The 25588-nt window shown below is 39.6% G+C and overlaps 1 protein-coding gene across 8 annotated transcripts; it reads right to left on the bottom strand.

Moving 5' to 3' along the window:
- Positions 1–765: 765 nt before the first annotated feature.
- LOC122492216 (zinc finger protein 197) lies at positions 766–25066 on the bottom strand. 8 transcript variants are annotated; one of them, XM_043595948.1, is made up of 6 exons: positions 24922–25066; positions 17320–17798; positions 15963–16119; positions 15455–15546; positions 15092–15218; positions 766–3777 (listed from the first exon to the last, which is right to left on the bottom strand). In XM_043595948.1, the coding sequence occupies exons 2-6, from the start codon at positions 17716–17718 to the stop codon at positions 1460–1462; spliced, it is 3093 nt and encodes a 1030-aa protein (XP_043451883.1). In that variant the 5' UTR covers positions 17719–17798; positions 24922–25066; the 3' UTR covers positions 766–1459. The 8 variants fall into 8 exon arrangements, with proteins under 8 accessions (XP_043451883.1, XP_043451882.1, XP_043451885.1 ...); XM_043595947.1 differs by having other exon boundaries at positions 24913–25058; XM_043595950.1 differs by having other exon boundaries at positions 17320–17789; positions 24922–25054.
- Between the last annotated feature and the right edge of the window lie 522 nt (positions 25067–25588).

The raw sequence follows: 25588 nt of genomic DNA, 5'->3' as shown, positions 1-25588 counted from the left end.
CCCCGCGTCGGGCTCTGGGCTGATGGCTCAGAGCCTGGAGCCTGTTTCCGATTCTGTGTCTCCCTCTCTCTCTGCCCCTCCCCCGTTCATGCTCTGTCTCTCTCTGTCCCAAAAGTGAATAAACGTTGAAAAAAAAAATTAAAAAAAAAAAAAAAGAATACAGGATGAATTAGATCTAAGATTGGTTCATAAGGAGTGATGGGCTTGATTACTCAGAGGTAGATTCTGAATTGATTTAGTTAGAGCTTTAAGAACTCGGCTCTTTGTGAACCTTATGTAGTAAACTGAGTACTGGAACAGGATGTTGTTTCTTGAGTAACAACATTTCATATGTCAGGAATGGTGAAATATTGATCAGAACTGAGAATAAAGTGGCAGGGATCATTAGCTCAGGGGCTGGGGTTAAGGATTTTTCCCTATGAACAAGGAAAGCAACATAGGACTGTCCTTCCATTTTGAAATTCACCTTCTGCTAGGTTTCAAATTTGAAGGTCGAAAAATACTTTTCCTTGGCTTCAGTGTTAACAGCTGAACAGAATATTGCTTTTTCCATAATACGCCAATACTTTGCTATCAAAACAAACTACGCATATTATCTATTAACTCATTCTGAAAGCTATATTTTTAAAAAGTCTTCTTAGACTATTAAAATCCAAAGTTAGCCATCTACCACCATACTTCCTCTTACTGTAAAAATGAGTGTTTTTGAGGCTCCTGGATTCAATTGTTCATTGACGTAATGAACAAACATTACATTATGCCATGTTCTGTATTTTGACTATACCTCTTTTATCCAACTTTATTGACAACTAAATTATTTCACAAAGTACATTCACAAACATCCTTTACTTAATCCTCAAACCTTGTGAGGTAGGCATTATATCAACATTTCACTGACAGAGAAACTGAGGCCTAGAAACTGACTTAACAACATCACATAGCTAGTAAGAGAAAGAGCCAGGACCTAAAACTAGGTCTTCTAATTCCAAATACAGCACTCTTCTTAAGTTGCCCTCAAACAGCAGACTCTTGCCCACCCACATCCATGTCTGGCATGTCTCGATCATACTGTCCACAGAGACTTTCTGTAGCAGTGATGCAATTTTTAAAATGTACAATTTACACACTTTCAGAAACAATGTCCATTTTTTAATACAAAAATATTTTTGCTATCATTTACAACTACATCATTACATCTCATAAATTTTTTTCAGAGTCTAATTGCTCTAAGGTCCCTTTCTAGAGTCATAACAAATGGCCTGGAACAAAGTATTCTTTAACTAGAATTTGGTTTACGTTGTTGCAGTCTTGAAAGTCTACATTAGCTTTCTTCCACATGCAAATCACTGGTTTACAAAAGAGTCAATCATGATTTTTTTTCCTTGCAAGAATAATATACTGCCATTTGTCTAACAGTTACTTAGGTAGGTTGGAATTCTATCCCATTTTACATATGACACTAGATTTTCTGAATCTCTGTCTTAGACTCATTGGCATTTTGGAGCCAAGAGAATCCCTGCACAGTATGGATTTCTTGTTGAAGGTGAAGGTTTGAAGTCTGAGAGAATTCCTTCTCAGACTCATCACATTCACAGAGTTTTCCATCTGTATGAATTTTCTGATGTACAGTAAGGTTTTTTCTCTGCCTAAAAACTTTACTACAATCATTACACCCATATGGTTTCTCCCCTGTATGGATTCTCTGGTGGCCAACTAAATTCCTCTTAGAAGTAAAAGATTTTCTACACTTCTCACACTCATATGGTTTTTCCCCGGTGTGCATCCTCTGATGTACAACAAGGTTTTTATTCTGACTGAAGTCTTTTCCACACTCGTTACATTTATATGGCTTCTCTCCAGTGTGGATTCTTTGATGTACCATAAGATTTCTACTAGAGGTAAGAACTTTTCTACATATGTGACATTCATAGGTTTTTTCCCCACTGTGAATTCTCTGATGTTCAATAAGGTTTCTGTTGTAAGTAAAGCCTTTCCCACATTCATTACATGCATAGGGCTTCTCACCAGTATGGATTCTCTGATGGGCTATAAGGTTTGAGCGGTAACTGAAGACTTTCCCACAGTCACTGCATTTATAAGATTTTTCCCTTGTGTGAATCCTCTGATGTCCAATGAGGCTTTTCTTCAAAATGAAGCACTTACCACACTCATTACACTCATAGGGTTTCTCACCACTGTGGATTCTCTTATGTTCAATGAGGTTTCTGTTTGAACTGAAAGCTCTTCCACACTCATTGCATTCAAAGGGCTTTTCCCCAGTGTGGATTCTCCGATGTACGAGCAGACTTGAATTGTAACTAAAAGCCTTCCCACAATCCTCACATTTGTAGGATTTCTCCTGTGTATGTAGTTTCTGATGGACCATGAAACTTTTGCTCATAATGAAAGTTTTCCCACACTCTCGACATTCATAGGGCTTCTCCCCATTGTGGAGTCTCTCATGGTCAGTGAGGTTTCTGTTAGAACCAAAGACCTTGCCACAGTCTTTACACTCATAGAGATTCTCTCCAGTGTGAAACCTCTGATGTAAAATGAGGCTCTTCTTTAAAATAAAAACTTTCCCACATTCATTACATTCATAGGGTTTCTCTCCATTGTGGAGTCTCTGATGGTCAAAAAGGTAAGCACTCTGAGTAAAGGCTTTCCCACATTCAGTACATTTATATGGTTTCTCTCTGCTGTGTATCCTCTTATGGTCAATGAGGTTTGACTTTGAATTGAAAATCTTCCCACATTTTTTACAACCAAAAGTCTTCTTTTCTGTGTGTACTCTCTGGTGTAAGAGAAGGCTTTTGCTTCGAATGAAAACTTTTCCACATTCTTTACATTTGTACGGGTTCTCTGCACTGTGGAGTCGCTGATGGTCAACAAGGTAAGTGGTCTGAGCAAAGGTTTTCCCACATTCATCACACTTATAGGGTTTTTCCCCAGAGTGGATTCTCTGGTGTAGAATGAGGCTCTTCTTCAGAACGAAAGCTTTCTGACACTTGTTACATTTATAAGGCTCTTCCCCTTTGTGGAGCCTCTGATGATCAATGAGGTAAGCATTCTGAGAGAAAACTTTCCCACACTCGTTACATTTGTAAGGTCTCTCCCCAGAATGGCGCCTTAGATGTATAATAAGGCCTGAGTGCCTATAGAAGCCCTTTCCACACTCCTTACATTTATAAGGCTTCTCTCCAGTGTGGATTCTTTGATGGTTTAGAAGGTAAGCACTTTGAGAGAAGGCTTTCCCACATTCATTACATTTATAAGGTTTCTCCCCAGAATGGTTGCGTAAATGCATTAGAAGGCTTGAGCGCTGAATAAAGCCTTTTCCACACTCCTTACATTTATGAGGCTTCTCACCAGTGTGGATTCTCCGATGGTTTATAAGATGGGAGATTTTATTGAAATGTTTACAACATATATCACATTTATAAAACTTCTTTCCTTCATTACCTATTAAACTTTCAGAAAGAGCTGAACCTAGAGTCAAGCTTTCTCCAAATTCCTTCCACTTTTGGCCTTGTTTTTCTGGTAGAGCCCTTTTCTTTGTATCTCGTTCACAGAGGGGACCTTTCTTCAGTGTATCTCTTTCCCCTGTTTCAGTCCCCCACTGACTTGCCACAATTTGCCATTCACATTCCTCCTCAAAATCAAGGGTCTGGGGAACACTTCCTTGAAGTCTTTTGGATGTTCCTTTCTGAGAATCTGCTCTTTGAGAAATGCTTGGCTTTGGTGTCACCTCCTCATTCTCAGTCATGGTCTCCCATTCTGGTAAAAGGAATTAAAAACACAAATGTTACCACATCCCTACGTTAGTAAGAACAAGATCTTCAAATGATTTTCAAATAAGCCAGGAGGTACACTTTTATATGGATACAAAAAGAATTTTTCACGAGATGAAGGTACGAGGCAGAATACTACCCTGACAAGGCTGACACAGTGGTTTAACACAGAACTCACTCAGACACTTCTAAGCATTATGTCTTCAGGGAGCAGATGGAGAAATATAAATGATGTTGAGTAAACAGATGCAAGAAAAAACCAAAGAGATAACATGAGATCATGTGTAGGCAGTTCAGACATGAGGCTCAGGAAGTCAGATTGAACAGGGAGAATCATTTGGCTTATAAAGAATTATCTTTTTATTTTCTTCATGCTAGGAAGATGGAAACTCTAACGGAGAGAAAATATACCTAAGAACCCTAAAGGCAATCTTTAATTTTTGAAGAGTCAAGGGCATAAACATTTTTTAATTGTTTGAAAGCAAGTAAACTACAGGGAAAAAAATCCACTAAAAAGCAACTTAATGCTTAGAATTCATATATAACTCCCACTATTCCTTTTAAAATTGAGAAATGGAAATTTTAAAATTTCACAGAAACATCAGGTCTGATTAAGACTCATATTAGAAGAAATACAGAATGAAAAGAAAAAAACATAGAGACATTTTAAAAACATAAACGTATCTACAAAATGATGCAGCTGAACTAGTAAACTGCCAAAGTCCCTTTCTACTCTGATGTTCTCAAATGTTATAAAATGTGAACTTATATTTTTGAAAATGTTTTTACAAACATTTTTCCTCACAAACGTGAGGAAAAAATATGAACTAGTTCCCCAAATTACCTAATAAGTAATGTGAATAATAGTAATATTATCTTCTACTAGAGTAGAACAACACTCTTCTTCTACCTAAATAGAGAGAAAAGACATAGGAAAGGAGTAGCCATTTTATTTCATTATAAACTTCTTTAATTTATGAGATGCTAAAGATAGAAAATATTCAATAAATGTTAACTTAAATTACATCCTTAGGTCAGGTTTTCCTATCTCATCTCGACTGCCCCTTTCTCCAGGATTCAGGCAGGGCTGTCAATCAAACTATTTCATCTGGCTATAGGGATGAGCATGTGTCCTATCCAGTATTGGTACTACAGTTTCCTTATCCACAGTGATTGGATGAAGGAATGGTTTCACAGTTTAAGCTGGATGCTGGTCTCAGGAAGATTCTCTTTAAGTGGAAGTAGAAGTGTTTTAAAGGAGTAGAAGTGCTTTTAGGAAGTAGAAGTGTTGTAAGTGGTTAACTGAGATGAAAAATTGTTTAAGAAATTAGCAATTCTTGGGGCGTCTGGCTGGCTCAGTCAGTGAAGCATGCAAGTCTTTTTTTTTTTAAGTTTATTTATTTATTTTGAGAGAGAGCTAGTGGGGAGGGGCAGAGAGAGAGAGAGAGAGAGAGAGAGAGAGAGAATCCCAAGCAGGTTCCACACTGTCAGCGCAGTCAGAGGAGGGCTTGAACTCGCGAACTGCGAGATCATGAACTGAACCAAAACCAAGAGTCGGTCGCTTAACCAACTGAGCCACCCAGGCACCCCAAGCATGCAACTCTTGATCTTGGGGTTATGAATTTGAGCCCCACTTTGGGCACAGTGTTTACTTGAAAACAAAAAGACAGAAATGCCTTAAAATTCATATTCAATATTCCAAATGTCTTGAAAGGAAAAAAATGATTAAAATTCTTTAAAAAAAAAAAAAAGGGAAATCAGCCAATTCTTGTATACACAGTAATTTGCTAGTTAAACTATCTGAAATTTCAGTATGGAAATCACACAACCTGTAGGCCTATTGAGCTTTAGAGGACTTGGTAGAAAAATGTCAGATTGATAGAGGAACCTGATTACTTTCTGCAATCTTGAATGAAGTCTACAAGAAACAGACAGGCTTCTCTACTTCCAAGCCTCCCCTCTTTAATCCATGTCCACTCCATCACCAATTATCTTTCCAATAAGTAAATCTGACCGTGTCACTCACCTGTTCAAAACAAATGATTCTTAACTACCTACAGGATAAAGCACAAATAACCAGCATAGCCCAAGAGATGCCCTCATCTACTTCCTGCGTATCTTTCTGGCTTTATTTTTTACCAGTACTCTTTATGCCCCTAGACTCTAGCCAGAAAGAACTATATGCAGATGCCCAAACATGTCATGTTTTTTGCTTTCCTATCAGTGCCCATGCTTTTTTCTCTTCCTGAATTGTCGTTCTTCCTCTTCTCAATTCACTACAAGCCCAATACCTACACCCTTAAGCTCAAAAATCACCCTCTCTGGACATTACCAAATATTACAGAAATAAAAAGGATTATAAGGGAATACTAGAAATGCTTAAATTGAACAATTTAAGATGCAATAGGCAAATTCCTAGAAAGACACAAATTACTAAAAGGGACTCAAAAAGAAACAGAAGATCTGAATAGATCTATAAAAAGAGATTGACTCCATAATAATAATAATAATAATAAACACCTGCAAAGAAAAGCCCAGGCCCAGAATGCTTCACTGATGAATTCTTTTTTTTTTTTTTAATTTTTTTTTTTAACGTTTATTTATTTTTGAGACAGAGAGAGACAGAGCATGAACAGGGGAGGGGCAGAGAGAGAGGGAGACACAGAATCTGAAACAGGCTGCAGGCTCTGAGTGGTCAGCACAGAGCCCGACGCGGGGCTCGAACTCACGGACCATGAGATCATGACCTGAGCCGAAGTCAGGCGCTTAACCGGCCAAGCCACCCAGGCGTCCCTTCACTGATGAACTCTAACAACCTTTAAAAGAAATTAATACCAAAAAAAAAAAAAAAAATTAATACCAATTTTTCACAAACTCTTCCAAGAAACAGAAGAGTTGGGACCACTTTACAACTCATTCTATGAGATCAGTATTACCCTGATGCCAAAACCAGAAAAAGATATCACAAAAAAAGAAAAAGGAAAAGAAAGAAACCTACAAATGTATGAATATAGACCTAAAAATTCTCAACAGAATATTAGCCAACTTAATCCAGCAACACATGAAAAAAATTATACACCATGACCAAGTGGGATTTATCATAGGAAAGCAGTGTTGGTATAATTTTGGAAAATCAATTAATGTAATACATCATATCAGTGGATTGAAGGACAAAAATCACATAATCATCTCAACAGATGCAGAAAAAGCATCTGGTAAAAATCCAACAACCCATCATGAATAACAAAGTAGGAATATAAGGGAAGTTCAGAGACCTACAAAAAAATCGAAAGCTAACATCATAGTTAATGATGAACGACTGATGCTTTCTCTCTAAGAACAGTAACAAGAAGGGCGCCTGGGTGGCTCAGTCGGTTAAGCATCCGACTTCGGCTCAGGTCACGATCTCGCGGTCCGTGAGTTCCGAGCCCCGCGTCGGGCTCTGGGCTGATGGCTCAGAGCCTGGAGCCTGCTTCCGGTTCTGTGTCTGCCTCTCTCTCTGCCCCTCCCCCGTTCATGCTCTGTCTCTTTCTGTCTCAAAAATAAATAAATGTTAAAAAAAAAAAAAAAAAGAAAAGAAAAGAACAGTAACAAGAAAAGGATTTCTGCTCTTGCCACTTCTATGCAATATATACTGCAGGTTTTAGCAAGGGAATTAGGCAAGAGAAAAAAATAAGTCATCCAGATTGAAAAGGAACAAGTAAAACTATTCTCTTTGCAGATGACAAGATCTTACATGTAGAATCCTAAAGGGGCACCTGGGTAGCTCAGTCAGTTAAGCATCTAACTCTTCATTTCGGGTCGGGTCATGATCTCATAGTTAGTGAGATTGAGTCCCATGTAGGGCTCTGCACAGACAGCGCAGAGCCTGCTTAGGATTCTCTCTCTCCCTCTCTCTCTCTCTGCTCCTCCCCTGCTCATGATCTATCTCTCACAAAATAAACATTTAAAAAAGAAAAAAAAAAAGAAAATCCTAAAGAATCTACCAAAAAAACCTGTTAGAACTAAGTAAGTACAGAAAGATTTCAGGATACAAGATCAATAAACAAAAATCAGTAGGATTTCTACATGCCAGTACTGAACCATCCTAAAGGGAAATCAAGAAAAACAGCCTAAGAAAGAGTAAAAGACTTAGGAATAAACTGATTGATTGATTGACTGATTTGGGGGAAGGGTGCAAAAAGGTGATTTTATCAGGCAGAAAGAGCTGCACGAAGGTTGTGAAGAGTGACTGGTTATATACTCTGGAGTTGGGGAAGGTAAAGACAAAAGGGAGGCCTCCAGAAGGACTTTCATATGCTAAAGAGGACTCATAAGCTACTGGAGGTCTAGCTATTGTCAAACTAAGGTTGGTTTTCCTCCAGTAAGGCATTAACATTAAGACGGTAGGGAGTTCTTGGAGAAATGTTATATTCCATATTTGCCTCAAGTATCTGTCAACGGGCTGCAGGTTATAAGGAAATGTAATCTTATCTGCCATTTCCTTCTTGCCTTCGATCCCCACACCACTATTGGAGGGAAGGGTGATGTTAGGGAAACTGAGGCTATGGTTTCTGGAGATTAGGCTATTAATAAGATTGCCTTTTTCTTATAATTTACTAAGACATTCATAAACTGATGAAGACTTATATCCTACATGACTGGTCTCTATCAGTTAACCATTATTTTTCCCTTTCCAGGTAGCCTGAATGCCTGAGGAATGTCACACATTATCTCACCTGGGGTAAGGGTGTTTGCAGGGTATCAGCTTGTCTTATGCTCCCTCATCATATATCCCTGAAAAATTTTGCCCCTTAAATCTTTAAGGTTGCTGAAGGAGAAAGGCATAAATTTTAAAAAATACAAAACTTACACTCTGAAAACTACAAAACACTGTTTAAAGAAGTTAAAGACTACATAAATGAAAACATATCAACATATCAACATATCCCATGTTCATGGACTGGAAGACTTAACATTGTTAAAACAGCAATAATCTCCACATTGATCTAAAAATTCAGTGCAATCCCTATCATAATCCCAGATGGCTTCTTCACAGAAATTGACAAACTAATCCTAAAATCAATATGGAAACTCAACAGGCCAAGAACAGCTAAAACAATATTGAAAAAGAAGAACACAGTTGAAAGGCTCATACTTCCCAATTTTATTATCTAAATGTTTATTTATTTTGAGAAACAGCGAGTGAGCAGTGGAGGGACAGAGAGAGGGAGAGACAGAATCCCAAGCAGGCTCTGTACCATCAGTGCACAGTCCAACGTGGGGCTCGAACTCACGAACCGTGAGATCATGACCTGAGCCAAAACCAGGAGTTGGACACTTAACCAACTGAGCCACCCAGGTGGCCCTCATACTTCCTAATTTTAAAATGTACTTCAAGGGCACCTGGGTGGCTGGTAGGTTAAGGGTTGGACTCTTGATTTTGGCTTAGGTCATGATGTGAGATAACAAGCGCTGCATCAGGCTCTGCACTGATATTGGGATTCTCACTCTCCCTCTCTCTCTGCCCCTCCCCCACTAACACACACATTCATTCTCTCTCTCTCTCTCAAAATAAATAAATAAGCTTTAAAAAAAATACACTTCAAAACAACAGTAATAAGGGTGCCACTGACATAAGATAGACATACAATCAAAGGAATAGAACTGAGAGTCCAGAAATAAGCTGGACTGATTTATGGTTAACTGATCCTCAAAAGGGTACCAAAACAATTCAATGGGGAAAAATGGTCCTGAGATAATGAAATAGGCACATGGAAAGAATGAAGTTGGACCTTAATCACACCATATACAAAAATTACTCAAAATGGATCAAAGAGACCTAAACATAAGAACTAAAACTATAAAACTGTTAGAAGAAAACATAGACATAAATTTTAATGACCTTGGATTAGGCAATAGTTTCTTAGATGACACCAAAACATAAGCAACAAAAGAAAAAGTAAACTGAAATTCATCATAATTAGTAATGTTTGTGTTTCAAAGGACACCACTGACAAAGTGAAAAGACAACTCACAGAATGGGAGAAAATACTTGAAAGTCCCATATCTGGTAAGGTATTTGTATCTAAAATATAAAAACTCCTACAAATCAACAATAAAAAGACAACCCAATTAAAATATAGGCGAAGAATAATGAAAAGACATTGCATCAAAGACATACAAACAGCCCATAAGCACATGAAAAGTTGCACAACATCTTTAGCCATCAGGGAAATGCAAATGAAAACCACAATGAGATCTTTTTAGACCTACTAAGATGGCTAAATCAGAAAGTGTGATAATAAAGCTGGGAAAGATCTGGAGAAATTGGAACCCTTATACACTACTGGTGAGAGTGTAAAATGGTGCAGCAACTTTGGAAGTGTCAGCTCCTTATATGATTAAACATAGAGTTACCATATGACCCAGAAATTCCACTTCCTGGTATACTTCCAAGAGAAATAAAAATATACACATCCACAGAAAAACTTGTACACAAATATTTACAGCAGTGTTGTTTATACAACAGCTCAAAGGTGGAAGCAACATTTTTCAATGACCATCAACTGATGAATGAATCAAGAAAATGTGATATATACACACAAAAGAATATCATTAAAAGGAATAAAGTAGGGGTGCGTGGGTGGCTCAGTCAGTTGAGTGTCCGACTTTGGCTCAGGTCATGATCTCGCGGTTCACCAGTTCAAGCCCCATGTTGGGCTCTGTGCTGACAGCTCAGAGCCCAGAGCCTGCTTTGGCTTCTGTGTCTCCCTCTCTCTCTGTCTCCCACTCATGCTCGGTCTCTCCGTCTCTCAAAAATAAATAAAAACATTCAAAAATAATAATAAATAAACGGATAAAAGGAATAAAGTATTAATACATGCTATAACATGGATGAACCTTGAGAACATTATGCCAAGTAAAAGCAGCTGCAGAAGACCTGTGTGATTTCATTTACATAAAATGTCCATAGAACAGGCAAATCTAGAGAGACAGAAAGCCGATCAGTGGTTGCCTAGGGCTGGGTTGGAGGAGCAGTTGGGTGAAATGAATATGACTGCTATATGATATAAGGTTTCTTTTGGAGTGATGAACTGTTATAAAATTAATTGTGATGAGGGTCGCACAGCTCTGTGTGTATACTAATTAAAGCACTGTAACCTTTAATTGGGTGAGCCACATGGTACGTACATTGTATCTCAATAAAACTGTTATTAAAATAAAAAGTCACCCCCTCTATAAATCTTTCCCTGAGCCACCCACCCCTGCCCCGACTCTCCCAGTCCCTCCACCATCCCAAGCTCCTATGGGCTCCCACGCTTGTGCACATTTTATTATATAGCATCTGCCACAGGGTATTGTAATTATTAGTGTAAATGTCTACCAATCCAATTTGAATGTTTGAAGGCAGGGGCTAACTTTGACACAGGAAGTACTATTTCTTTAATTTCCTTCAAATTCTATTCCAATCTCTTAAATAAACGTATACAAATCTTTTACATATTGAAGCAGTGTATGCAAGCCATCTGAGAATCTGCTTTTCTACCAGTTTATCCATGCATGGAAACTGAGTGCACAGAATTGTCATATTTGATAATGTCATAGTATAATTCCAAGTCAAAACACCACAGTTTGCTTAGTACTTTCTCTATCTTGGTGAATTTGCTTGTGCTCAACTTTTAACCATTATAAATACTTTACTGGCACTATTAGACATATTATTTATTTTCCTCTTTCTGAACAATCTCCTTAAGGTATCCTCCTCAAATGAAAATCACTAGGTCAAAGGGCATAAACACCTGGGTATCTGCTTGCTAAAGCCCCAACAACACTGCAGTTAAAGAGTATCTTATTTAATAAAGTTGATTCAAACTTCTCTTTCCTCAAAGAGCTAGAATAAGCAATTCCATTTCCTCCTCCTCCTCCCTTTCCTCCTCCTCCTCTCCTCCTCCTCCTTCTTCTTTAGTTTAACTCTTAGACTAATCGAGAATTTATTTTGGCTTACAGCATGAGTTACAAGGATCCATGGTGAGTGTTCATAAAATTCACCAATTTACTCATAAAACATTTAAAAAACTCTTAGAAAAGATGGATTATTGAGTAAATAGCATTGCAACTACTAAAAGTCATTTGGGTTAAAAAAACAAACTGGGTTCCTATGTCATTCTGTAGATCAAGATAAATTTTAGATCATGTAAAGCTTAAATGTAAAAATGAAACAGTAGGGGCACCTGGGTGGCTCAGTTAGTTAAGTGTCCGAATGGCTCAGGTCATGATCTCACGGTTTGAGAGTTCGAGCCCTGTATTGGGATCTCTGCTGTCAGTGCAGAACCTGCTTTGGATGCTCTGTCCCCCTCTCTCTGTCCCTCTCCTGCTTGTACCCTCTCTCTCTCAAAAATGAATAAACATTAAAAAAAAATGAAACAGTAAAAGTATCCGAAAAAATACGAGTGATTTTTTAAAAAACAATTTTACTGAGAAGACAACAAAGACTATAAAGGAAAACACTGCTAAGTTTAATGCTACCATAAAAGATTTTCTAGGTCTTAAAAAAAAAACAACTCATAAATAACATTAAAAGGCAAAAAAATGGGAAAAATATACGCAATACTTGACAAAGGGTCAGCAGTTTAATAAATAAAAGAAATATGTAGAAAGTATACGAATAGGAGTGAAACCAATAAACATGTGAAAGGATTTCCCCACACAATAATCAAAGAAATGACAACCAGAAAAATAGTATTTGTCATCTACCCAGCAGAGATTTAAAACAATGATCAAATCATAAGCACGTATAAGAGAAATGGGCCCTCTTTTACTCTTTTCATGGGAATGTAAATTGGTACATCACTGGTAGAAAGCAGTTTGGTAACATGTAATATAAAATCTAGGGGTGCCTAGGTGGCTCAGCCAGTTAAGCATCAGACTTCAGCTCAGGTCATGATCTTATGGTCTGTGAGTTTGAGCCCCATGTTGGGCTCTGTGCTGACAGCTCAGAGCCTGGAGCCTGCTTCACAATCTGTGTCTCCGTCTCTCTCTGCCCCTCCCCTGCTCACACTCTGTCTGTCTCTATCTCTCAAAAATAAATAAACATTTAAAAAAAAATTTACTGGGACTTAGGGTACCTGGGTGGCTCGGTCTGTTAAACATCCAACTTGATCTCACAGTTCATGGGTTCGAGTCCCACATCAGGCTCTCTGCCATCAGCGCGGAGCCCACTTTAGATGCTCTGTTTCCCTCTCTCTCTGCCCCTTCCCCCCAAAATAAATAATAAGAAAACATTAAAAAAATAAAATTTATAAAAAATAAATAAAATCTACAGAATGTTGGGCCCACTATCGGTACATCTGAGATCATAAAAGATATATCCTCGGGGCGCCTGGGTGGCGCAGTCGGTTAAGCGTCCGACTTCAGCCAGGTCACGATCTCGCGGTCCGGGAGTTCGAGCCCCGCGTCAGGCTCTGGGCTGATGGCTCAGAGCCTGGAGCCAGTTTCCAATTCTGTGTCTCCCTCTCTCTCTGCCCCTCCCCCATTCATGCTCTGTCTCTCTCTGTCCCAAAAATAAATAAACGTTGAAAAAAAAAAAAAAAAAAAAAAAAAGATATATCCTCATTAATTGTAAAAATATACAGTATAAATTACTGTAGACAATAAAATAGTAAGGTTGAGACATGGCAAAAAAAAAAATCAGTATTTTCACATATGTAAACCAGTTAATTAGAAAACATCAGAAAAGACTCCAATTTCAAAGAACCAATGTAACCTGAAATATACAAGATCTAGATGAAGACAATTTTAAACAGGCCTGAAACATAAAGGCAGTGCTTAACCAATAGAAAAGCATGTAATGTTCTTAAACAGAAATTCAGTATCATAAAGCTGTCAAGGTAAAGCATGATACATAAACAATGGAATACTACATACTATGCAGCTATTTAAGCTGATATTATGAATCTGTATTTCAGTATAAATTCAATCAGTGCATTAGTTGATTCCTCAATTTTTTTTTTATTTTTTATTTTTTTAACACTTATTTATTTTTGAGACAGAGAGAGACAGAGCATGAACGGGGGAGGGGCAGAGAGAGAGGGAGACACAGAATCTGAAACAGGCTCCAGGCTCTGAGCAGTCAGCACAGAGCCCGACGCGGGGCTCGAACTCACATACCGCGAGATCGTGACCTGGGCCAAAGTCGGATGCTTAACCGACTGAACCACCCAGGCGCCCCTGATTCCTCAATTTTTAATGTCTATTTTTCCAAACAAAATCTTACCTTTTTCTTCAAAGTCCAGCACAAAGCTACTTTTTTTTTTTTTTTTAACATTTATTTATTGTTGAGAGACAGAAAGAGAAAGAGCACAAGCAAGATAGGGGCAGAGGGAGAGGGAAACACAGAATGTGAAGCAGGCTCCAGGCTCTGAGCTGTCAGCACAGAGCCCGATGCAGGGCTTGAACCCACGAACCATGAGATTGTGACCTGAGTCAAAGCTGGATGCTTAACCAACTGAGCCACCCACGCACCCCCAAAGCTACCTCTTTTATGGCCTTTCCTAATCCCAGAAACGGTAATGGTTGCTTTGTCCCCTTCATTTCCATCTGAAAAGGTTTATCACAGTCTTATACTCTGCTTTGTTCATTCTTATTTTACTCTGCTTTGTTTATTCTTTCTATGCTCATTTCCCAAACCACGATAAGCTAATGGCAGAATCACATCATTTCCACCACATGATAGATATTTTAATGTCTATTGGAAGCACAAATGCCTACTAAGTACTTTTAAATGTTCTTACTTTATTAATAGTCAGAAAAATCCACCAGAGTATAAAGATATAACTTTAGAAAATCCTACCAGCAACCATTTAAAAGAATGGGATTACACAGCACCAATAAAGGCAGAGCAAAAGAAGCATTCTTATGTAACACTCCGCGGGGATCCCAGAAATCACTATGGAAAGGAATTTGGCAGTATGAGGCAAGAACTGCATAACAATTCAAACTTAAGCCTAGTAATTCTACTTCTAAAAAATAATGAGAAACAAAGAAAGACCCTAGGTATAGGGATAGACTATTAGAGAATTATCTAAAATAAGGAAATGGCTGAATTATGGCACAAATTATGTAGCCAATAAAAAAACTCATATAGAAAAAAACAAAGGTAATATGTCAAAATTTTGATAGTAGTTGTCTACAGTGGGTTTAAGAAAGTTATATTTTCTTCTTTCTAATATTCTATGTATTCCAAAATATACTACTTTCATAATCAGAGAACAAAGACTAATGAAATAAAGGTAAGAATGATGGGAAGAAAGAGTCCTTACCTAGGGAGGTCACATTTCCATAATTCTCCAGCATCACATCCCAGTACAAGGCCCTCTGAATTGGGCCCAGACACTCCCATTCCTCTGAAGTGAAGCATACTGACACCTCCTCAAACATCACCAACTCCTGAAATAACAGGAGTATGTGAGATTCTCCGTGCCTTGGAGCTCCCCTACTGAGATGAACAAGAACAATCAAAGAGTCCTAATGAAACCCCACATAAAGTCTACCCTCCAAACGCTTGGACTGTGATTTAGAGACAAGAACTGACTGGGCCCCAAACATTAGGATGACAGAGGGCACCTCAGCCAGTTTGGTAGTGCAGAGAGGGCCTTAGGAAGGAAAGAGAATGCAAACCTTACCTGGGGCTGGGCTGTTAGGAGCATGAGGGCCATTAATTGATTTCTTGGATTCTCTTCCTGGGAAAGGGCAGAAGCTTCAGGGGCAGGAGAATCTGAGGAAGGAGAAAAAGCTACATGTGAAGTTACTGCTGTTCCTGCCCACTACTCCAAGTCCTGTATCTTTGACAAACAAAGAATTCAGAAAGACCCAGAACTCCCAGGTCTAGACAATGATGGCTATAAAATGACTTACAAACCTTTTGAGTGACCCTGTGTCTCCCTCTCTCTCTCTGCCCCTCCCCTGCTTGCACTCTGTCTCTCTCCCTCTCTCAAAAAAAGTAAATAAATATAAAAAAAAAGAAATTAAAGGTAAGAGGGACCCAGGAAAGGGCAGGTAGGGAAGAGCAGAAAGAACTTGGTACCACAAGGGTTTCATATACAAGACAGGAGAGGAAGCAACTAACTGGGAGTACAGGGATGAGCCATAATAAAGATTCTGAGAAAGTCCAAAGCCAGGGCCACCAAGTACCATGTTGAGGATCCTGGAGATTGAACACCACTGGGTCAGTAAAAGGATTTTGGCAAATTTCAGCTATGTGGCTGCCACTGGGTGCATGAGGAACTGCTGCTCCTGGAGTACTCATCCCCTCCTGGAGAATGTCCTGGTCCTGAACAAGAACTGGAACCTGAGAATAAGCAAAACAAAATAAGCCAACTCTTCTTGTACCTCCAGAAAATGGACTCACCTAACCACCATGGACCTCTTTCTGCCCACAGTCTAGAAAGAACTATGAGATCAGAGACCCACCTCAAGTACGGAGCATCAAAACAGCAGTAAAGTTTTGCCTTGAGAACAATGGAGCTGGCCCTCTAGCTCCACTCATAGCACTGGTGACCTCTCCCCCACTGAGACTGAACAGAATGGTGGAAACAAAGCCACACCTGGGTGTGGGCTAAGAATCAAATGGGAAGTAACAAGTCACAAAGGAATGGGCTTTAGCTCTAGACCTGGTTTTAGATCAGACTTAGGTTCAATATACTCTTCTACCTATTTACCCCTTTGTTATCCCTTCTTGCCCCAAGAGAAGGAACACTAGAGTCGACACATGGTTTTGTTGCTAGCTAGCTATCTGACACAATGCAATCGAGTGAAACTTTTTCTGTCTCCATTTTTTTATCTCTTAAATGAGGATGGATTAGTGCTTTATAATGAAATATTTAGCTCTAAAATTCTTCATTTTTATGATTAAAATAAACAAGCCCATCCCTGGCGCCATTCCCAAGTTTAAGTTAAGTTAACTTAAGTCTGAACTTAAGTTCAGACTTCCTTACGTACAAATGTTTCTAGTGGACTACAGATTGACAGAAAGAGATCTAACACACACTAGGAAATATATTAAGATTCCAATTTAATGGTCAAGAATATAAAATCTTTCCAGAAGTAAGATTCCCTGGGTCAGAGAATCCCTAGGGGCACACATAGGGAGATCCTGCCAGATTAAGAAAGCTTCAGTCTTGCTCCCCCTTGCCTTTCCAGACTTAATACAAACAATACATATGCTTCTGTTTAGGGAAATACTTAGAAACACTATGTTTTTCAGATTACTGAACCAAACCTCAGCATTAGCAAGCATCACCCAGAAGGACAAAGCACAGTTAATGCCTTTGTGCTACTTCTGAATTGGGCCCAAGGCCCCAGTCATAAATCCACTTCTCTGCAGATATGCCATGATGTGAAATAGCTCATGAACCTGCTGTAATAAGCATTAGGGTGGCTAATGTGCTATTATTTATGAAAATCACAGGATCACCCTCTGGCACAGCTTCCCCTGGCTCAATTCTCTCCTGCCTTCCATCCCAAACTCTCTCCCCTCCCCCGTTCTCACTTTCAGTGCTGGTCCATCGAGGTCTTGCTGTAGCTCCTCTACCAGGGCCACGGCCTCCTCACCACTCCCAGGGCGATGGATCTGCACCCAGGTCCGAATCTCCCCAGGCAAGATGCTCAGGAACTGCTCCAGGACCAGCAGCTCCAGGATCTGGGCCTTGGTACGTGCTTCTGGCCTCAGCCACCGGCGACAGAGCTCCCGGAGCCGGATCAGCGCCTCCTGGGGTCCAGATGTCTCATGGTAACGTAACTGTCTAAAGTGCAGGTGGGAGGTCTCCCAAACAGAGGAGCTGCTTCCTTGGAAGCTGGTTCCCCATTTCCAAGTATCATCCTTCCCTTTAACAAGACCCTCTTGTCTCAGAGCATTGTGGCCCCAATTTTCTCTTGTCATTGTTGTCATTTAAGATAGGCTCCTCTCCGGGTCCCCTCGATCCTTGCTTGATTTCTTCCTTAAAGCTTGGAGAACATCATCTAGAAGACCTCAAGAAGTCATTGATAACATTAACCCAAAGGAACAACCAAGTTTTCGAGCCCCCAGTTTCTAGTGATGAAGAGAACCTCCCTGAACACAAGTTTCTAGGTGCTGAGCAGTGCTTCCTCTGACAGAAGCCCCTGCCCAAGGCTCTGAAGACATAGACACTCATGTTACCCAGACCACTGCTACAACCAAAGATATGAAATTCCTTTAGTCTTTTTTTTAATGTTTATTTATTTGAGAGAGAGCGCGTACGCGCACACATGAGCAGGGGAAGAGCAGAGAGGGAGAAAGAGAATCCCAAGCAGGCTCTGCTTACAGTGCAGAACTCCATGTGGGGCTTGAACTCACAAACCCTGAGATCATGACTTGAGTCCAGATGCTTAACCGAATGAGCCACCCACATGCCCCCAAATTCCTTTAGTCTGCATTCACAGTGTCTCCTCCACCTAATTACAGTAAATCCTTTATCTACCACTCTAACAATGGGCATCCTGGCTACTCCTGTGTGACCCTGAATAAGTTACCTCACTTCCGAGTTTTAGTTCTTTTTTTTTTTTTTAAGCTTATTTATTTTGAGAGAGAGCGAGCGAGCAAGAGAGAGGACGCACAAGCAGGTGAGGGGCAAAGAGAGATGGAGAGAAAATCCCAAGCAGGCTCCACACTGTCAGCACGGAGCCCGACACAGGGCTTGAGCCTACAAACCGTGAGATCATGACCCGAGCTGAAACCAAGAGTCAGACGCTTAACCAACTGAGTCACCCAGGCACCCCTTTGAGTCTCAGTTTCTTAACCAGCAAAATAGGGGTAATAACAGTTCCTATCTCAGAGGCTTGTGTGAGAATTTGATATCTACATGCATTTCAAGTTTTGGACAGTGCCTGGTATACGGACTCAAAAATTAGTTACTATCCTTCTTTAATTAGCACTCTTTCCTATGTTCTGTGCAGTCAAGAAGTATGGTCTTCTTTTTTTTTTTTTTTTTTTTTTAATGTTTATTTTGAGACAGAGAGAGCACAAGTAGGGGAGGGCGCAGAGAGAAGGAGACACAGAATCTAAAGCAGGCTCCAGGCTCTGAGCTGTCAGCACAGAGCCCAGTGCAGGGCTTGAACCCACAAACCACAAGATCATGACCTGAGCAGAAGGTGGACGTTCAACCAACTGAGCCACCCAGGCGCCCCTAACAAGTATGGTCTTAATCCTGATACACAGAAGACAAAACCCTAACACCTTCTCAATTAACAAAGAAAAGCTGAACTAAGTTAGCTTCACTGTACATACTTTGGATTCTCTGAAAATTGTTTATCCATTAATCAAAATATTTGGATACATTTGACTTTTATTATACAAAACTTAGGCTTGCTGCTCTCTAAAAATCTTCTTTTTTTAGAAATAACATTTATTGTTCTCATTACAAAACATAAAATTTGTAAAATCAAAAAACACACAAAACCAAAGAATAATCACTGCTATTGTTTTGTACTATTATCTTCTGATCATTTCTCCCTGTACCGATTTGGATCACATGATTGGAACCAATAGTACAGCTCTGTAACTTGCTTCTCACATGTTATCTCATGAACATGACATCACATAGTCTTTATCATTATTTTAGGAGCACATGAGACTATGCATACTTAAGTAGTCCCCTATTGTTAAACAATTAAATTATTTATAATTTCCTCTTATTATAAATTAGGCCACAATGAACATCTTTGCTGATGAATTTTTGGTTATACCTCTGCTTATTTTTTCAGGAATAATTCCCAGAAACAAAAAACTGTTGGGCTGGAAGATGAGAATAGTTTTAAGCTTTCAAAGTCATAACGGTTAAAACACTATCAATGACATACGAATGCACTCTCGCTAATTTTATTTAACACTCGGACCCTTAAGGAGCATGTATATAACTGAACAGAGGAGGCAGAAATGTAAACACAATATCAATATAATGTATAAGTAAAATTAATAGGAGGTCATACAAGCACAGAAAGAATTCATGGAAGGTAATTTTGGATTGGGCTTTAAAGAAAAATAAAGACCACTGGAGTATTAGGCAAGCCATTCCAGGAATAAAGAAACTATATTTTCAAAAGCATGGGGATGACAGTATAGCTCTATTACAAATGTGCTTTGAAAAAAAAAGAAAAAAGAAAAAAGAAAGAAGAAAGAGGAAAAACAAAACAAAACAAAACAAAAAATGTACTTTGCAAACCAGAGAAGTAAACTCTGGAGGTAAGGCCATGGGAGTAGAGTCGAGAAGTAAACAGAAGTCAAATTCTAAAGGCTCTTAAGAGGCAGAACAAAGAGGTGATCACATACTATGTGTGATAAGCAACCAATAGAGAGATTTTACTTTATATTTTTTGTTATTTTTTTTTAATTTTTTTTTTTCAACGTTTATTTATTTTTTTTTGGGACAGAGAGAGACAGGGCATGAACGGGAGAGGGGCAGAGAGAGAGGGAGACACAGAATCGGAAACAGGCTCCAGGCTCTGAGCCATCAGCCCAGAGCCTGACGCGGGGCTCGAACTCCCGGACCGCGAGATCGTGACCTGGCTGAAGTCGGACGCTTAACCGACTGCGCCACCCAGGCGCCCCTGTTATTTTTTAAAATAGGTAATACTGATTCAAAGTTTTAAATTATAAAATGTATACTGTGTAAAGTTTCCCTCTTCCCATTAGTTTCTTATTTATCTTATATATCTTTACAGTTATTATGTGTGTATGTGCATATATATATATAAAACAATGTATAATATATATATTTTTTCATAAACGATAGGACACCATGAGTCATGTACTGCATCTTCCTTTTCTCAATTAACAATGTATCTTAGGGATGCCTGGCTGCCTCAGTCAGTGCAGCATGCAACTCTTGATCTTGGGGTTGTGAGTTCAAGCCCTAGGCTGGATGTAAATTACCTAAGATTACTTAAAAATAAAATCTGTTTAAAAAAAAAATGTATCCTAGAGATCTTTCCTATCACACATAGCTCCTCCTGTCTTTTTACCGATGCATAGTATTGCTGTATGGGTGTATCATAATTTATTTACCCACTCTATCACAGATGGGCAGTTTTTAATCTTTTCTAACTAACAATATTCTCATGAAAAACTCTGGGCATCTATCAATTTGCATGTGGGTAGGCATACACATGAAAAGTTCCTCGAAGCAGAATTGCTGGATCAAAATTTATGTGACTTTATAATTTTGATATTGCCAATTAGTCCTTCATTGGGCCTGGACTAATTTACAATTTACACTTCCAGCATGAGCAATATGGGAGTACCTTTTTCCTCACTCCTTCACCAAATCTAACTTGCATTTTGAGTAAATGAGTGTATTTTTAAAAGGAAAATTAGTCCTTTGTTACGATAGGAGTGGCAAATTTTTCCTTTGTCATGTCTTTGCCATATATCTCATGTGACTTTCTTTATATTTGTTTCACCATGCAATCATTTTTTTTTTTTTTATGGCTCTGGGTTTTGTGTCAGAGTTAGAAAGGATTTTCCCACTCTAAGTGTGAAGGAAGTACTAACAAGGTCAGAAATCTATATAGGACGAATGATGGGGGAGGGAGGACTGGATCTTAGGAAGGCCAGTAAAGTTTTTGCAATAGTCTAAACAAATGATGAAATTCTACACTAATCAGCAGTAAGGATAAAACAATTGAGAAAAACTGAGCAGTTCTTGGCAATTGATCTGGGTGTGGGTGATGGAAAGGAACTTTCAAAAAGGATTTCTATTCCATGTTCACAGACCGAAAGATTCAATATTGCCAAAGTGCCAGTTCTTTCCAATTTATCTACAGATTCAATGCAATGCCAATCAAAATCTCAGCAAGTTATTTTGTGGACACCAACAAACTCACTCTGAAGTTTATACAAGAAGCAAAAGACCCAGAATAACCAATAAAACATTCAAAAAAAAGGACAAAGTAGAAGGACTGACACCACACAACATGAAGTAATGAAGACAGTGTGGTATTGGTGAAAGAACAAATTAATGGAACAGAATAGAGAGCCCATAAATAGATCCACATAAATATAGTCAACTGTTATTTGATAAAGGAGCAAAGGAAATACAATGGAATAAAGAGTCTTTTCAACAAATGGTACCAAGACAACTGGACATCCACATACTTATGTACTGACTAACTAAATAAGTAAATAAATAAATCACTTAGACACAAATCTTACACCCTTCACAAAAATAACTCAAAACGGATCTAAATGTGAAATGCAAGAGGCACCTGGGTGGCTCAGTTGGTTAAGCATCTGACTTCAGCTCAAGTCATGATCTCACAGTTCGTGAGTTTGAGCCCCATGTCAGGCTCTCTGCTGAAAGTTGGGGGCCTGGAGCTTTCTTTGGATTCTGTGTCTCCCTCTCTCTCTGCCCCTCCCTTGCTCATGCTCTGTCTCTCCCTCTCTCTCAAAAATAAATAAACATCCAAAAAAAAATTTTTTAATGTGAAATGCAAAACTATGAAACTCCTAGAAGATAACAGAAGAAAACCTAAATGATCTTGGGTATAGTGATGACTCTTTAGATAAAACACAAAAGTGTGATCCGTGAAAAAAAATAATAAACTGAACTTTGATAAAATTTAAAAACTTCTGCACTGTGAAAGACAATGTCAAGAGAGTGAGATAACAAGCCATAGACTGGGAAAAATATTTGCAAAAGACACACTTAATCTGATAAAGGACTGTTAACCTTTTTATACATTATACAAAGAACTCTTAAAACTCAACAGTAAGAAAACAAACAACTCAATTAAAAAATGGCCCAAACACCTTAACCAACACCTCACCAAAGAAGATATACACATTCTTGGGGCGCCTGGGTGGCTCAGTCGGTTAAGCGGCTGACTTCGGCTCAGGTCATGATCTCACGGTCCGTGGGTTCGAGCTCCACGTCGGGCTCTGTGCTGACAGGTCAGAGCCTGGAGCCTGTTTCAGATTCTGTGTCTCCCTCTCTCTGACCCTCCCCTGTTCATGCTCTGTCTCTCCCTGTCTCAAAAATAAATAAAATGTTAAAAAAAATTTTTTAAGAAGATATACACATTCGAAACAAGAATATACAAAGATGCTCCACATCATATGCCACCAGGGAAATGAAAGTCAAAACAACAGTGAAATACCATTACACACCTATTAACACCACCAAATCCAGAATACTAACCCCACCAAAAGCTGGTGAGGATGTGAAGTAACAGGAATTCTCATTCATTACTGGTGGGAATGCAAAATGGTACAGCCAACTTTGGAAGACTGTTTTGGCAGTTTCTTGCAAAACTAAACATACTCTTTAACATACAATCCAGCAGTCATGTCCTTTGGTATTTATTGAAAGGAGTTAAAAACATATGTCCACACAAAAATCTGCACACAAATGTTTATAGCAGCATTATAAATAATTGCCAAAATCTGGAAGCAACTGAGATGTCCTTCACAAGGTGAATGGATAAATGTAATACATTCCAACAACGGAATATTATTCAGCACCAAAAAGAAATGAGCTATCGAGCCATGAAAAGATGTGGAGGAATCTTAAAATGCCCATTACTAAGTGAAAGAAACCAATCTGAAGAGACAATCTACTGTACAATTCCAAATACATGGCATTCAAAAAAAGGTCAAACTACAGAGTCAGTAAAAATATCAATGGTTGCCAGGGGGTGGGAGAAGAGAGGGATGAACAGGCAGAGCAGAGAGGATTTTTAGGGCAGTGAAACCACTCTGCACGATACCATAATGGTGGATACATTATATATGTCATTTTACATATGTCCAAACCCATAGAATGTATACCACCAAGAGTGAACCCTAATGTAATGACTATAGAATTTGGGTGATTATGACATGACAACGTAGTTTCATCGATTTTAACAAATGTACCAGTCTATGGGGGATGTTATAAGTGGGGGAAGCTGTGCATGAATGAGGGAAGTATATGGAAAATCTCTGTGCTTTCTGCTCACTTTTGGTGTGAAACTAAAACTGCTCTAAAAACTAAAGTTTATTTTGAGAAAAATAAATAAAAGGGGAGAAAAGGATCTTCTACGGTAAATTATTAGAACTCTACTCTTCCTTCACAGATATAAATAAATCTTACAACATACATTTTGTTTACTTCCCACAAAACATTTGTGAGCTCTGAGTTAAAAAAGAATAAGAGAAGGCTCAGAAGAGCTAAGTAATTCACTCAAGGCCATTTGACTGGTTGTATGTGGGAGTAAATTCTGAAATCAGGGATTTTAATTCCAAAAGTCCAAAATACTTCCATCTAAAAGACTTCTGAAAGCCAAACAACATCCATTCTAAACCAAAAGTTTCCAAACACCAGTTCATTACAAAGATTTAATCTGGCAAACTGTAAAACAAAAAATACAGTAACTATACACAGTGACTAACAGAGGTTGGCAATGACCTTTCTTGCAAACGATGGCATTTATTCCGAGCTTACAGTGTCAGTACTTAGCTTTAAAATATATTCCTTTGGGGCACCTGGGTGGCTCAGTGGGCTGGCCAACAGACTCCTGATTTCATTTAAGGTCATGATCTCACTCACGGTTGTTGAGATGGAGCACTGCATCCGGCTCTGCGCTGACAACGCAGAGCAGAGCCTGCTTGGGATTCTCTCTCTTTCTCTCAAAATAAATGAATGAATATATATATTAAATAATGGCGGCATGGGTGGTGTAAGTATGCTTTTTAAACACCATTACAACACAAAATTAAAAGATAAAAAGTAATCCATCCCTACCAAAAAACAAAAAAGTCCCCAGGAGTCTGGTTGCCACGGCTCTAGGAACTCCCAAGCTGTCTCTACCAGCCTCAGAAAAGACTGGGAAAAGCAGAAAGGCGCGGCTACTGAGGCAGCTGTCCTCATTGTTTGACTCGAGCACCACAGACACACAAAGACTCAGAGGTGCTGTCTTCACTACCTTCCCCACGCCGCCATCTGCCCAGTCCAAGCCACGGCGTCCACGCCAACACGGAACTGAGTAGGGGCCGTGCTGGGGGCCAGTGGCCAGGAGGGGTCGGCTAGGTGTGCGCTGCCCTAGGGAGCTCATGCTCGCTTCTCCGGCCGCCCACCCGACCCCAGCTTACCCCGCTCACCCGGGATTCCCGCTGCGCTTCCGGCCTTAGGTACCGCCGCCCGGGCACCAGAACTCCAAGAGATGACACGGGAACAGGACGCAACTGCGGCCGAGGACCAGAATAATGGCTGACCCGCTCGTACCGCTACTTCCGGTTGCTCACCAGCCCCTCCCATCCCTGGCTCTCTGGCAAGCCATATCTCTATGATTCGTTTTCGCCAGAGTACAAGAGGCCGGCCGAGCTTCCGGGCGCTTGGGTTTCCATTACTCCGAACGAACTGATGGAAGCTGTTGCATCCCACACGTAAAGGATGCGACGGTGAATAATTTGGCCCAGGCCCTCGGGACACTTGTTGGCTCCTAAAGGAGCTGAACCTACTATCTTAGCTTATACCACCTGGACTTGTATAAAGAAGCTCATAGCTCTTGAAATACACTGCGCTTTGGAGAGACCCAAAAGCGGTAGTCCTGAAATCAATCTAGTGTCTCCTAGCCTTAGAAATGACTGGGGAGGGGCTCCAGGGTGGCTCAGTCGGTTAAGCGTCAGACTTCGGCTCAGGTAATGATCTCGGAGTTCATGGGTTCCAGGCCAGAGTGGGGCTCTGTGCTGACAGCTCAGAGCCTGAAGCTGGCTTTGAATTCTGTGTCTCCCTCTCTCTGTGCCCCTCTCCCGCTTGCACTCTCCC

Source organism: Prionailurus bengalensis, chromosome C2, assembly GCF_016509475.1.
Source record: "Prionailurus bengalensis isolate Pbe53 chromosome C2, Fcat_Pben_1.1_paternal_pri, whole genome shotgun sequence".
In the NCBI taxonomy this organism is placed as follows: domain Eukaryota; kingdom Metazoa; phylum Chordata; class Mammalia; order Carnivora; family Felidae; genus Prionailurus; species Prionailurus bengalensis.
This window is presented reverse-complemented; position numbering and strand designations above follow the sequence as displayed.

Bases quoted from the DNA above. Each gene is read 5' to 3' on its own strand.
- LOC122492216 (XM_043595943.1), bottom strand. From the start codon at position 17,718: ATGACAACAATGACAAGAGAAAATTGGGGCCACAATGCTCTGAGACAA. The intron at 16,120-17,319 runs GTGAGAACGGGG...GCTTATTCTCAG, and splicing joins TCGATGGACCAGCACTGAAA to GTTCCAGTTCTTGTTCAGGA. The intron at 3,778-15,091 runs GTAAGGACTCTT...TCCTTTTACCAG, and splicing joins TGGAAATGTGACCTCCCTAG to AATGGGAGACCATGACTGAG.